At 32.0% G+C, this 14,417-nt stretch overlaps 1 protein-coding gene and 1 long non-coding RNA gene across 3 annotated transcripts; one reads left to right on the plus strand and one right to left on the minus strand.

Moving 5' to 3' along the window:
- Positions 1 to 7,016: 7,016 nt before the first annotated feature.
- Positions 7,017 to 8,914, plus strand: LOC141481050 (uncharacterized). Its single transcript, XR_012464722.1, has 4 exons — positions 7,017 to 7,188; positions 7,410 to 7,515; positions 7,587 to 7,767; positions 7,823 to 8,914. It is a non-coding gene; the product is annotated as an uncharacterized lncRNA (long non-coding RNA).
- Positions 8,915 to 9,063: 149 nt separating this feature from the next.
- On the minus strand, positions 9,064 to 11,095 carry LOC141481049 (uncharacterized). 2 transcript variants are annotated; one of them, XM_074172018.1, is made up of 3 exons: positions 10,667 to 11,095; positions 10,154 to 10,329; positions 9,064 to 10,090 (listed from the first exon to the last, which is right to left on the minus strand). In XM_074172018.1, the coding sequence occupies exons 2-3, from the start codon at positions 10,172 to 10,174 to the stop codon at positions 9,431 to 9,433; spliced, it is 681 nt and encodes a 226-aa protein (XP_074028119.1). In that variant the 5' UTR covers positions 10,175 to 10,329; positions 10,667 to 11,095; the 3' UTR covers positions 9,064 to 9,430. The 2 variants fall into 2 exon arrangements, with proteins under 2 accessions (XP_074028119.1, XP_074028120.1); XM_074172019.1 differs by lacking the exon at positions 10,667 to 11,095 and adding an exon at positions 10,498 to 10,568.
- Between the last annotated feature and the right edge of the window lie 3,322 nt (positions 11,096 to 14,417).

Raw genomic sequence — 14,417 nt, forward strand, 5'->3', positions numbered from 1 at the left:
GTGCCATTCATATAAGCATACGAGTCATGGTTTGAAGTGGCACCATAATTATACACTATGGTAATGATAGTGATATATTGAGTCAAATCAAGAATGAAGGCATAATTTTAGAGAATTATTTTCACGCACAGGAAATCCATTTTTAATTCGAATACCTCTATAATTGGGAACATGGAATTGTGGGTATAACAATTATTTAAAGGTGAACGTTTGGACATTAAACGTGAAATTGTACATAGTCCGGTAATACAGTAGTATTAAGCATTAGACACGGTTGTTAAAGAGTCAACTTAATGGATATCCTCTTCAAAGACGAATAAATAACATTTAGTCGTCACTTCATGAATCATTGAACTGTGAAGGACGGAATTCGGAATAATAAGTGTTTCTTTCAATACAGCATATTTTGACAATTCATGGACCCCAAGTTGACTTTTCGTTGTGGAGCTTATTCGTTGTAAATATACACATCGCTAAAATTCCTGGAACCCCTTATGTTTGTCTAAATGAGACAGTATTATCATAAGTCAAGAAGTGTATTACAAAGTACATTCAATTTGGTTATGTAACCAACGCAAATTGGCTGAATTTTTTTTCAACTGAACAAAAAAAAATATAAAAGAAAAATAGTGCATAATAAAATGATTACCAGAATCTGAAATGTTGCACAAAACCATTTTAGAGCGAAATCAAAAATGCATTAATATTCGGTGTGTCCTTCCCTGTTCTGTAGTGAGGTGTTAACTCGCCTGTGCATGGTATTCATTGGGATGTTATTCCATTCTTCTTTAGCCGCGAGTGTGAGTTCCGGTAGGGTGTTAGGAGAATTAATTCTGTTTGCTCGTTTTACGAAATCCCACATGTGCTCAATGGTATTCATGTCTGATGAATTTGCCGGCCACGGTAATCTTTGAATATTATCAATCTCTAGTGCATTCAGAGTAGTCGCAAATGAACTTGGTTTAACAGCAGCTAAGACTGTTTATTTTTCTTTGGTGGGATCTCACTTGAGATATAGAATTCTATTTTGTGGAGTATGTAGTGGTTATCTACTTCAAAATATTTCAGTTTTGTAAAAACGAGCCATGAGATATATGTGCAAATCAAAACGTAAAAACTCTTGTAGATTACTCTTCAACACTCATGGAATTCTAACAGTGATTTCTATCTTTATAATAGAAACAGTTTGTTTAATTGAAAAATATTCGAACACATTTCAATCTTTATCAACCCATTATGTGACAAGGCAATCTAACAACATTAAGTTGCCAATAACTACTACATCACTCATAAGAGATTCCATTATCTATAATGGTTGCAAAATGTTCAACCATTTGCCAAAGAATATAACAGAAATAAAATCTTTACAATGCTTCAGGAAAGCTGTGAAAAGTTTTTTAAGTGACAGACCATACTATAATGTACAAGAATTTTATAATGATAATTTAAAAAAAATATTTTTTTATTAATTTGATATTTACCAGTATCCTGTACGATTTATATGATGATGTTGTTGATGAATGATTTTCAATTGATTTGAGTTTTGTAAAATATAAATGTTTTATATTTTATTTTTATTATTATTGTTATTAATTTTTATGAAAATTTTAATCGGCTAGACTCTTACGTTGAGTTTAAATCCTATACCTCAGTGTATAGAGATTTTTCTCAACCTCTCAGGTGGATTCAGGCAAAAACACAACAATTACTTACCAAACTTTGATTTTTCTAGTGGATTTCACCTGTGGAAAAATTTTGAAAAAGACACAATTGTTGTCAGGAAATATAAAACAGTTTCAATTGTAAAAGTGAAAATATGTTTGATTCAGAAATATATAAATTTGTCAATTGCCAAAAGAGAAATTCCTTAATTCTAAGAAAGTCCTAAATCTACACCGAACAACGAACTATTCAATATAGAAACACCGAACAAATGTGGTAATTGTCAGTTTATGAATTGCAGGTCACTGTAATTCGGCAGAGTCCAAGTTCTGCATTTGATTACAAGTACTTGTTATTGTTTTATTCAGTTCGTAGGTCTTTTCATTAATAAATGCATATATTGTTTATAAATGGTTTTAGTAAATACCTTACTTTCCTCCAACGCTGGTGTGTGTATGGTGAGATATTTCTGTGAAGCTGGAACTCGTGGATTTCTTACTCGACTTGGCTGGACAGGTAGGTTTTTTCACTGACTTTATTATTGCTAATCAGTATTCACTACTATTCAGTTTAATTCTTAATTCATGTACTTCATATAATTCAAATTTTACGGAGAGAAAATTTTAGCGTGGCGTCTCTTTCGTTGCCTCAAGAAGAATCCTTTGTTGATAAAACATTTGAAAATCTATCTCGTTCCCCTAGTTACCATCTATCAATTTTCACATATACAAATTTTCAAATTCTTTTTCAGGAAAATTTTCTATTCTACTAATTTAACATTGGCTCTTAAATTTAGATACATTTTCCTTTTATAGTTTCGTACAAAAATAGTTAACCTCACTTTTATGTAAATATAAATATTTTTCATAAGCATCACTTCATGTACGTTTCTGAGGAAGTTATTCACAATAATTAATTTTGAATTTCACACCATTCCTAAATAATAACAATTAGTTTATCATGCCTTTTTCGTTTTTTCATCACAGATGTTAATTTAATTTTGTTTGACATTTCTTTCTAACCTATATCGGTTATCAATTTTTCATATTTCGATGCGTTTCAATGTATGAATGTTAATATTTGAATTTCCCACTCTTATTTGCTTGTTTCCGGTCAAAGCTGTATATATATATATATATATATATATATATATATATATATATATATATATATATATATATATATATATATATATATATATATATGTCCATCGATCATTTTGAGGATAGTATAAGTATAAATATACCGGTATAACTTTTCTCAAATTAACCACTTCTTACCGAAAAACGTTATAATTATACAGATATATGTTTTCTCAAAATACACTGTATAAAACATTTCAATGAATACTCATATACCAGTCATTTAGAGAAATGCAACTGTATAAATATACAATGTTTTGAATAACCATTGTATGCACATTTCAAATATTTTTTTGTGATATGAAGGCTTAATTTTTATTTTCACTTTCCTTTTCTCTATTGGTGCTGGATGGAGCCTGTAAAGTCATCAGGACTTGATTCCCTTTCTCTATTTTACCGGCGACGTGAGAAAGCAGGAATTGGATCATTTCTTTCTAAGGCATCTGTTCGAGTGGCAGATGAATTACCATCGATTTAATCCTGATGTAGCAAAATATTACAATATTTGTCATGCAATTCTCAGCTCCGAGTGAGGCGAATATCGTCCGAAAGAAGACGAAAAACGAATGAAATATCGAGATCCTCTCTTCGAACTCTTGAGGCTCTATCCATACCACTCTGGTAAAATGGTTGGAATAATTGGTGAAATGAAGCCCTCTCTACTCTTAAACCTTGAAATCATACCGGCTTGCCACAATATGGCAGTAAAAATATGGTTGGACAAATGCTGATGGCTGTCCTTCTTGGCTCATTACGGTTACTCAGGGCCCAAGATTCTCGGACCCAATGATTAATTATCTCACGTTGTGGGAAGTGGTCATTGGTTAATGATGTCGGCGCGCCCTCAGAAAGTATCGGAGAAAGAACCGAATGAGCAACACCTTTTTGTTTATATATAATAATGATAATAATAATAATTACGGGTGCTGTATTATGATCTTTGTCACTTTTACGGTATTGGAACTAGTAATTTCCCGCCCTTAGGCAAACACCAGTCAATAGCCTAATATTCCCCTTATTGAAAATCAAAATAAGTCGATATTCTTTGTTAAGGTTTCAGCTCTTGATAAAACGAATATTGTCTGGAAAGAAAAGGGGAAACAGATGAAATATCGATATTTATTTGTCGAACTCCGCAAACTTCACCCACACCACTCTGTTGAAATTGTTGTTCTGATCATAGGAGTTCTTAATGGAATAATGCCATTTCTACTCTAGAATTTCAAGATCATACCGGCTTGCCTTAAAACGGCAGATATATGGGCCGCACAAATATAGGGGCTATCATTCTTGGTTCGCTTCTGCTTCTCAGAACACACGATTCTCGGAGCCAATGATCACTTACCTCACGGTGTGGGGAGTTCTCATTGGTTGATAATGCTGGCGCGCCTCCCGAATGGGTCGGAAGTTCGAGCACAGGGCTTGAGCCTCAACCATTTTACGTTAAAATAATAATAATATGAAAATCAAAAATATTTTGAAACTATCTCAAGCGAGACACTGGCATTCAATAGTCCCAGAAGCTACAATGTCCATTTGGAGTAGCCTTTTTTTTAGGATCATCACGTCCCAGGTATCCAACAGCTCGTTCAAATACTCCAATTGTTAACCTCCGTTCATCTATCTCATGATAGTCATTAATATAGTTAGATTCGTTCAAAATTTCATACGTCCGCAAATTGTAAAAACCCTCGATAACATTTTAATAATGAAATGCATACAAAAACAAACATAAATGACATTTTACTAGATTTTCTCGTTGAAATAATTTTCTCGATGACGTCACATCTGTCAAATATTGAAATAATTTCAGAAATATCTCTAATAAATGTTTCAAAAAAATAAGTAGCTCAAATTTAAAGAATGCCTTCTTCCTCATCTGAGATTTTCTCTTTAAAAATTTCTCCGAAATCGACATCATATGTGAATTATCTAGATTACTCACGATTTTTTCGAATATGAGTAGCTAACTCAAGTGATAATTCTGAACATCCGTGGTTATATATGAAGCACGATTTTCTGGGCTGCGTTCATAAACTTAAGGGTACGATTATCTTACTCCGAATCATTCATAAACTTATTTTAGCTCAAGTACTCAGAGTATTAGTTAGCAACGTGTTTTCTAATCACGTGGTTATACTTTGCTTATTCGCCGGAAGTGAGTAAATTAACAGAATCCCTCAAAACTGGCGAAACATACGTCAAAATATCTACCAATTAGTGTTTCTAATTGGCGGGAAGTTTCCCATAGGACGGACACCTTATAGAAGTAAACACAAGTGAGTTCACTCTCCGCTATATTTGGGTCGAAATTCCCCACCTTGAATTTTATGCGTGGTTGACCTACAGCGCAACCGACTGAATCTGTTGTGGTAGTTCCAAAAAATCCCTGTAAACCTTTGAGAGCCAAACAGTTTGGAAGTTTATATATGCCTCCAGATTCATTTTTACAAAGTATAATTTATCTAGAGACAAAATTTCTTAATCACTTCAACAATTCATGTTCCAATGATTTCATAGGCAACCAGCTCAAAACAATGTTTTCAAAAATCAACATTTCTCACCCTTGTAATAATTTTCCTTTGGATTATTTATTTTCTCTTTTCACAAGGGTAAGAATTTATTATACTTTGAAATTTGCCAATAGAAATTTGAAAACAAATGTTGAAAAAAAAAAATTCAAAAAATCATCATTCTGAAAAACCTTTAGATTAGATCAGCATAAGTTTTTGACCTAAATTGTATAATCTTACTATACAAAATATACGTTTATTTCGACACCTTGTCTTATTTTTTATCAATTCCTAAACAGTTCATAATCATGTGAGACATTTATTAGGAACTCCTCGTAGCAATGATGAAGTCAGATCATGGTCACATATTCTTTTATCGAACCCCGTGCAGAGGTGCACGATAGCTCTTAGCCGACACCCTCCTGTCCCGCCACACGCCAGCAAAAAATGAAATCTGAACCCGACATATTAAAGAAGCCGACCGAAAGTGAATTTATTTGTGTTTACTTCTATACGGTGGTATGGGATATTTTAATATTGTTGGACGAGTCAATTGTCGAAATAATTCAGTACTTACTGGAACAAAAAAACGGAATGTGCGCAGCTTTTTCACATACTTTCATATTTACATGAAACACTTCATACAAATAGGATTTTTCATAATTTTTTGTAGTTTTATTCAGACCAACGTTAAAATATCCAAATAATATAAAGGGGAGGTAAATGGTTTCGGCGTTGGCAAGAAGAGTCACTGAATGGCGGCTCGCAAGTAAGCCAGTTCTTCAGACAACTGAATTCGGCAAAGGCAATCACTTTGATTGTCAATAGCACAGTGTAACAAAAGCACTGGTAACGGAAAAGGAACAAAACTTTACTAACAATAATTAAAACAAGAAGTTTTCAACGCTCTTCTCACACTCTCTGTCATCTGGCGGAAATCGGAAATCAGGGCTCTGATGTCTAATGGAAGTGACTAGATCCCGGTGGGTAGTCGTTGGAATTGACTAGGATGTCACGTTACATTAGGTACTAAATTATAAAAAATATCAAATGAATCACATTTAATTCAAATGAGCTGGAAAAAGTTAAATTGTAAGTGCTGTAGTTGCCAAAAAAATATAAATTATTCTTATAATGTTTTGAATCATTTGAAACCTAAATCTAATTGGTATATTTTATAAACTTCACAAACTCTTGTTTTGAATATCGTGAATAAATAATGCAATAGTCAAGTGAAATTTATAATAAAACATGTTCGACAGCCGAAAATATTAATTATTGGTGAAAAGAATGTGCTCGAAATGAAGGCTAGAGGTTTTCGATCGATTGACAATGTTATGACAGATACTTATACCTATATGCTCTCTGCAATTCCATGGATAAAATAGGTAGCCCAATCAATGAGGTAGTTTATAATCATAGGTACATTTTTTTGTATCAAGATGGAGTAGTAGAAAGCCAAAAACTTTCTGTCCCAAAAAAAACAATAATAATATTCTTGAAAATATAATAACTTCAAACTCAGCCTCAGGTTTTTAAGTCCCTCATAATATTAATAATATTTCGGTGATCAATTTCCACTTTAATTTGAACGTTCGTACTAGTGGTAACAATGAATTATTCTTATGATTTATTAAAATTAAATGTTTAATGAATCACTACTTCATTTTGAATCTGTATATCATTTCATTTATAACCAACCTTTCGACTAGCTTACTTTCAATAACTTTTATGATTATTCAAAATACGCCACGTTAGTGTTGACGTCACATGTTATGAAAGGTTATGGTCCTTTATCTAAACAAAGCATTCTGTCATCTGAGTTTGTTAGTCTTATAGAGATTTTAGTGTTTTTTAAGAGGAAATTTAAGGTATGTATTAATCTGTAATATAGAGTACACAATCATTTTGTACAAATTTTAACTAAACTGAACCATACCATTTCAAATAATTGATTAATAATCATTCTTAATGATAGATCTAAACCAAGAGCATTTCAAATCTAAACTTTTCTGATTTGAATTTGTTTATATTTTGAATGTATTGTGCAACGAAATCAATAATAATTGATATTAAATATTTTTTTTTACAGACAATGGTACAGTGTTGGGCACCCGACTGCAAGCATTATAATGTTCGAGGAACATTAGCTTTCCCAAGGATTCAAAAACTAGAAACTGCTGGATTGAGTTAACAAGGTTAGTAGTTAGGCTTGAAATGATTATATATTATTTTTTTAACTTGGCTAACAATCTAAAATTTACCATAGACGAACTATACAACCAGGCCCTGGTGCATTTTTGTGCAGTTGCCACTTTGTTGATGGAAACAAAAATAATGGACCCACATTGTTTTCACACAATACTGAAAAACAATTTAAGTTTTCTTCTCCAGAAAAGAGAACAAGAAAAAGGAAAGTTGGACATGGAAGAAACTTCTGAAAATCCTATGTAAGTATTGCCAATAATCAATTTCAAATGTTTTCTTAGAATGTTGTTATTTTAGATATGAAACGGAACTGACTGATCCACAACCGTCCACCTCAAAAGAAACCATACCCCCAGGACCTATGTCTGCAGAAATTGTTGCTGAAAATTATTTTCTCAAGCAAGGTCTGCAGCAAGCATCAGATAAAGTGACCCATTTATCAGAACATTTTTCTTTTGAATACATAAGGGGCAACAACAAATTGATACTATTGTATACAGGCATACCTACAGAAAAAAAATATTTATGTCCTCCTTCAATTTATTAAAAAACATAGAAATAAATTGGTATTATAGTTGGAAAGTACAAAAATTGAACAAAGTGGATCAGTTAAACAAGTTAGATCAGTAAGACAAAATTTTCCCCATGAGGATTTAGCCGTTCGATTTAATGGGTCACGGTCATCAATATCGAATGTGGTAACAACATGGCTTCATGTGTTACATGAAATTATTTTCAAACAAATGATGTCAAAAATTCCACCGAGAAGAAAAAATAAACTTTGTTTGCCAAATTGTTTTAGCAGTTTCGCGAACTGTAGAATCATTTTATATTGTACCGAAGTGTATACATGTATACTAACATTTAGTTCATACAACCATAGAAACACATGCATGGGTTTGATAGGTGATAGCTCGAAATGGAGTAGTTACTTATGTGTCATGCCTATATCCAGGATCAACATCAGACAAGAAGATAGTGAAAGATTGTGAAATCTTAGATCAATTTGAAGCAGGCGATTTAGTGTTGGCAGACAAAGGTTTTTTGATCAAAGACATTATGCCTGCAGGAGTTCATATTAATATTCCTCCATTTTTCACGACATTCCAGTTTACCCCAGAACAAGTGAGACAAACAGAATGTATTGCAAGAGTGAGAATACATGTGGAAAGAGCTATTTGAAGAATGAAAATCTATATTTTAAAATTTATTCCCAATTCACAATTACCACATGCTGATGCTGTTTTTCAGGTTATAGGTGCTTTGACCAATTTACAATATCCTTTAATCAAGGAGGTAGAACAGTATTTTACCGAGAGTGAGACAAAATCTTAGTTTCATGTATTATTACCTAATTATAAGCATCTATCAATTATATTATGAATAATATTTAGATTTTTTTCAATCTTTTGTTATAAAGTCAACATAAAATAATGCAATATACTGAATTATTAGTATGATTTCGTATAATATACAGTTATTTTACTTATAGAAAATGATGTATACATATACAAAATATATGAAATAAAACAAACTGATTACAAAATATAAATATTTTATTCCAAATTAATTTGAAATGTGTGGTAGAAATTGTCTTAAATAAAAAGTCTTCAATATTCCCAGATTTCCTTCCCATTCATCATTTCTTGAAATCCTCTCAATTATACAATCGTTTGGGATCCATATAACAAGATAGCACATATTTTCATTCACCTTGATGATACACTCGTCATAATAGATAATATATGATTTGTCATTTGACAAATCATTCTCTTTGAGATACTTGAAAGGGCACTTCACTTCAATCAGGCACTTCTCACTTACATATCCATCAGGACTTGTATCCAAAAAACCACATTCATCTAGATGAAATCCTGCAGATTCAACAATAAGTCCAGTAGTTTGTTAGAATTTATCTACACCACATTTTTCATTATCCCTGCCCCACTGAATTGCCTGCACACCACTTAAATCATATCCCTCCAGTAAACTTTTAAACAATGATTTTGCATATTTATTTCTTCTACAAGCAGACAAAACAACACCAAATTCACTGCTTGTTATCCTGTGCTTACTTGCAATCAACCAGTTTTCATTGTTCCCCTGTCCTATTGTTAGTTGGTGTACCGACTGTACTATGGCCTTGGTTACACCACATTTCTCAATAAAAAATGCTTCTTTCTTCATGGTATTTGCATATTCTTCCGAAAAGATAATATCTTCAATGCTTGGGATGAGGAGAATCTTTTCTGAAGGAGTAGACATTAGCCACCAAGAAAATCCAGTAGGATTTGAATCTCCCAATTCTTTCTTGAATAGATCAAGTTCGTTCTCATTTGCTGGTGTTTGAACAGCTGTGTAATTTGTTCTTTTAGGCTGGAAGATGTCTTTTATCTTCGTAATGACATCAACTTCATCTTGTATGTTTGGTTTGTTCCACACACATGCCTTATCAGTTACACTGATGTTATGATGAGAATATATGCAAAGGTGGTGACATGCAGCTAGACCTCTTGGACAAGAGCATTTACTGTCTACTATGCCATCATCAAAATCAATTGAGATCTGAAATACAAATTTTTGATAATCATTCAAAGTTTTACCATTTATTTAATATCAAGGACATACCTCCACTGTATAGTTTCTCATACTTGCTCTAACTTCGCCTTTCAATAAAGCTGGTACAACGTCACTATCAAAACAACATTCCCACTTTCGTAAGAATTTTCACCTCTGCAGCTGTGATGAATCATTTTTGAAAAATTCTGCCATCACAGAAAATGATATAACATGCTTGGATGCCACTGTAAAAAAGGAATAAATTAGAAATGGTAGGTATTTCAATTTTGATCAAACATGATAGGTATTCTAACATTTTCTTTTCATTGAAAAGATGTGTAAATAGGTATAAAATTATTGCACATGTGTTGAAACCTATTATACTTCAAATATTAGTAAATAATTAGGTATACCTTTAAATTTATTTACAAAAACCAAAAACAGTATCTAATCATCTTAATAAGTTTGTTTGATATCATGACATAACCTATATGAAAATGAAAAACAAAGGATTATGTGAACATCTATTAAAATATAATGAAAGTTTGTGGATTATTCATAAATATAGATTGTATTACTTACTTTTTTGATAGTTTTAATGCTAACAAAGTCTCAAATATTCCAAAATACGTATGACTTCAATAGCTAAACAATAGTAATAAATCTTTGTTTAGATAAAGGACCATAACCTTCCCTAACATATGACGCCACACTAACGTAGCGTATTATGTACTTCGACTGAACCATGAACCAGTACATAGTCTTAAAAAATTGTTTGAATGACTGATTCATTTTCGAAGATACCGCTTTCCCAGCCATAAATTTCGATTTGTAATATTCAGATCTTTTGAGAAGCTATTCATTTTACGTAAAATAAGCACTAACGTAACACGCTTTCTTTTCGACACTGATACGTTTAACATTACACGTTTCGTTCACGAATCATATTTTTTGTAACAAAAAAATGTATTGTGAACAAAAGGTGTTTTGTACAACTGATCAGAAGGAAAGGACACATAGATATTAGACTGGCTCACCGAAGAATATTTATTTTGACTAGACATTATGAAGATGTGACTTTTGTTTAAACTGAAATTACATTGAAACAACTATTATTTGCATGTTATCTCCACGGTTTCTTATGAAAAAAATCAATTTTATCCTACAATTTAACAGAATTACAAATATAGATGTCGCCCACTCCGTGATTATTTCCAATCATAGATAACTAAAAATTGTTTTTTGTCTTGAAACCAAAGTAGTGAGATTAGGAGGGAAATTTGAATTGTGACCCACAGCCATCTCAAAGTATTCATTTTTCATACTCATAAAAAGCTATTTGTCAATATTATTCTATGGGGTAGGTGTGAAGTTATTCATTGAAATTGAATGTTTTTATTATACGTCGACATTGAATGGTTCTAACTGGTTCGATTCAATAATAAAACAGTAAAAGCTGACTCTCCATATGTACTTTTTTATATTCTTTATAATCAACTTGATCAGTGAAGACGACTATGTGAAGTTGGTGCTATAGGTTTTCCCTGCAGCCTAAAAGAAAATGCATCTGCAGAAATACGACACCCTGGATTACTTACTTGTTTTCATTTTTCATTTTGTTATTGTGTGCTACTTCAAAATCTGAATTGCAAATATTGAAAAAGAATATTAATGTTTTACTATACAATTTTTAGATCATAGTTATTCAAATAAAACTTTTTCAGGACTATCTGCTCTGCATGATTTGAATTTTACAGTATTTTCCAGTTAGTTTTCAAATTACTTCAATCATAATACTCTTCTTTGAGTTGCTTTTGCTAATTGAGTACTTAGTGGGCACTAATAAAATCAACTATATCTTACTTAATCAACTGAAATCATGTTTTAGAGCTCTTAATAGCTTGTATGTCTATTTATAATGCAACACTTCCTACTTAGACTTTAGGTAAGTTAGAAACCATTATTACCACTATCATGACTAAAATGCCTATATCCTCACAGCCAAATGAAATTATTTTTTTTATATTTTTACAAAAGCATATTTTGGGTCCAGTTTCATTTTTGATTTACATAAATTCTGTTTCAAAATTATTGTTTAAAGGAAATATTAAGTTTTACGTGGATGACACATTATTTTTCTAGTGATACTAAAGAAGTTAACAATAACATGATTAATGACATTATATTGCTAACCTCTTGGTTACATTATCATAAATTAGGTTTGAATTATGAAAAGTCTTCTTTAATGTTGATAACTAAGAACAAAATCACAAAGAGAATTTGGCTTTTAACAACAAAATTATTAAACTAATTTGTTGTTACTGAAATTATGAAACAAAAATGAAAAATTATTAAATATTGACAAAATACAAAATTTTTAGGACTATACATTGATGAAAGTCTCTGTTGGAATACTCATATTGAGATGTTTGGTATATTAAAATCTACAATATTTAACTTCAATTTGGGGAACAGCTTTCATCAATAATAAATTCTCTCAAGAGAATATTCAAATTACCATATCTTGAACCCATGTGAAATTTATATATGCCATGTGATCTTTTAGATATTCAGTCCATTTTTCAATTGAAAATTTGTGGTTTCATTCATTCTGTTAGAAAAAATCACAAACATTCGAATTTGGATTCACTGCTTTTAGACTTGCAACATATGCCAGTACCCATAAAATAGTAATTCAGAGCCATACAAAAAGTGAATTTCTCACAAATATACAAAGTATAATTAAAATTATCGCTTATTTCAATGATTAAAAATTCATCAATCAGACATCTTCAAAAGCGTCAAATGTCAAACATGGATTTCATGTTGTGAAAAGATTACAATGCGACGTTGCCAATCTTTCCAAAATTGTTCATTCTGAGTAATATGAAAAAAAATTGCGATAAATAAGAAAAAGTTATAGTTTTTCGAAACTTACTGACCTGATTAAACCTGACCTGAACTGACCTAACATGACCTATCCTAACCTGACCCAACACAACCTGACCAGACCTAACCTGACTAAACCTAACCCAACCTAACCTAACCTGACCTGACCTGAATCTAACCTGATCTGACCTAACCTAATCTGACCTAACCTGACCAGATCTAACCTAACCTGACCTAACCCAGCTTGACCTAACCTAACCTGACCTAATTTAATCTGACCTAACCTAACCTAATCTAACCCCACCGAACCTAACCTAACATGACCTGTTCTACATTTGAATATAATGGGAAACTCTTCCAGTAGTTTCAGAACAAAAACAGAGCCAACAAAACGCAAGTAAGCATTGCTAATATTTAGATCATAAAAAAAGCTGCCTTCGATACAGAGAAGGAAAATACGCTAAAAATGGAATTATTTGAAAAAACTAATGAATACATGCAGAACAACGTTATTCCGGAACTGACGTCCCAATATGAAAACAAAAATAGCGGTAAATTGGTAATAAATGGTAAAAAAGAGGAAATTCATCTGAAATCATCTGCTGAATTCACCTAGCCTAACCTAACCTGACCTGACCTAACCTTATCTGATCTGTTCTACATTTGAATATAATAGGAAACTCTGTCAGTAGTTCCAGATCAAAAACAGAGCCCACAAAACGTAAATAAGCAATAATAATTTTTGGATCATAAAAGAAAGCCGCCTTCAACATAGTTCTGAACTTGGCAACATTGCAAAAATCAGATTTAGGGTTTAATCTCATTCGAGCGTGTAATTGAAAACGATTCGTAGTGACGTCATTAATAATAAGATTCGCCAGAATGGAATGATTCAATTTGTGTCAGATGTCAAAATCAATAATAAAAACCTCAGAGTAATAAAAAGACATAGAGTTGCCATGCCTATACCCAGTGACGGCTCGTGCATTGGAGAACAGGGGAGGCTAAAGTCATAAAGACTATATACACACAAGAAAAGCCCGCCGGGAGCGCGAAAATTTTTTGGGGTGCCGCACCTTATTTAAAGCAAAATACGTAATATTTGCATAAATACAAACAAAAATTGAGTATTGCCGAAAATCATACGTATAAAACTGACCATAAAAAAACAAGAAAAAAGGGTTGTCTTTGAGTTATTCAATATAAATGAACTCTTCGTAGTCAATAAATAATACTTTTCTCTTGATTTGAAAGGGTTATATTTTTAGGAGTGATTAATTTTTGGGAAAGAAAGTTTTTGGCTTTCTACTACTCCATCTGATACAAAAAAATGGATGAGAGAATCTTCCAAAGAAAGGAAGGAAGTAATCAATTTGAAAATAAGTAACTCTATACATGGATGTGTAGATCATGCAAAGAAGTAACTTTCAGACACAAACTGAAA

Source organism: Leptinotarsa decemlineata, unplaced genomic scaffold (assembly GCF_025532065.1).
Source record: "Leptinotarsa decemlineata unplaced genomic scaffold, Ldec_3_MD MMD2_tig00000035_RagTag_RagTag, whole genome shotgun sequence".
Taxonomy (NCBI): Eukaryota; Metazoa; Arthropoda; class Insecta; order Coleoptera; family Chrysomelidae; genus Leptinotarsa; species Leptinotarsa decemlineata.

Coding starts and splice junctions, on each gene's coding strand:
- LOC141481049 (XM_074172018.1), bottom strand. CDS start 10,174: ATGAGAAACTATACAGTGGAG. Junction 10,091..10,153: donor TGAGAAACTATACAGTGGAG/GTATGTCCTTGA, acceptor TTTGTATTTCAG/ATCTCAATTGATTTTGATGA.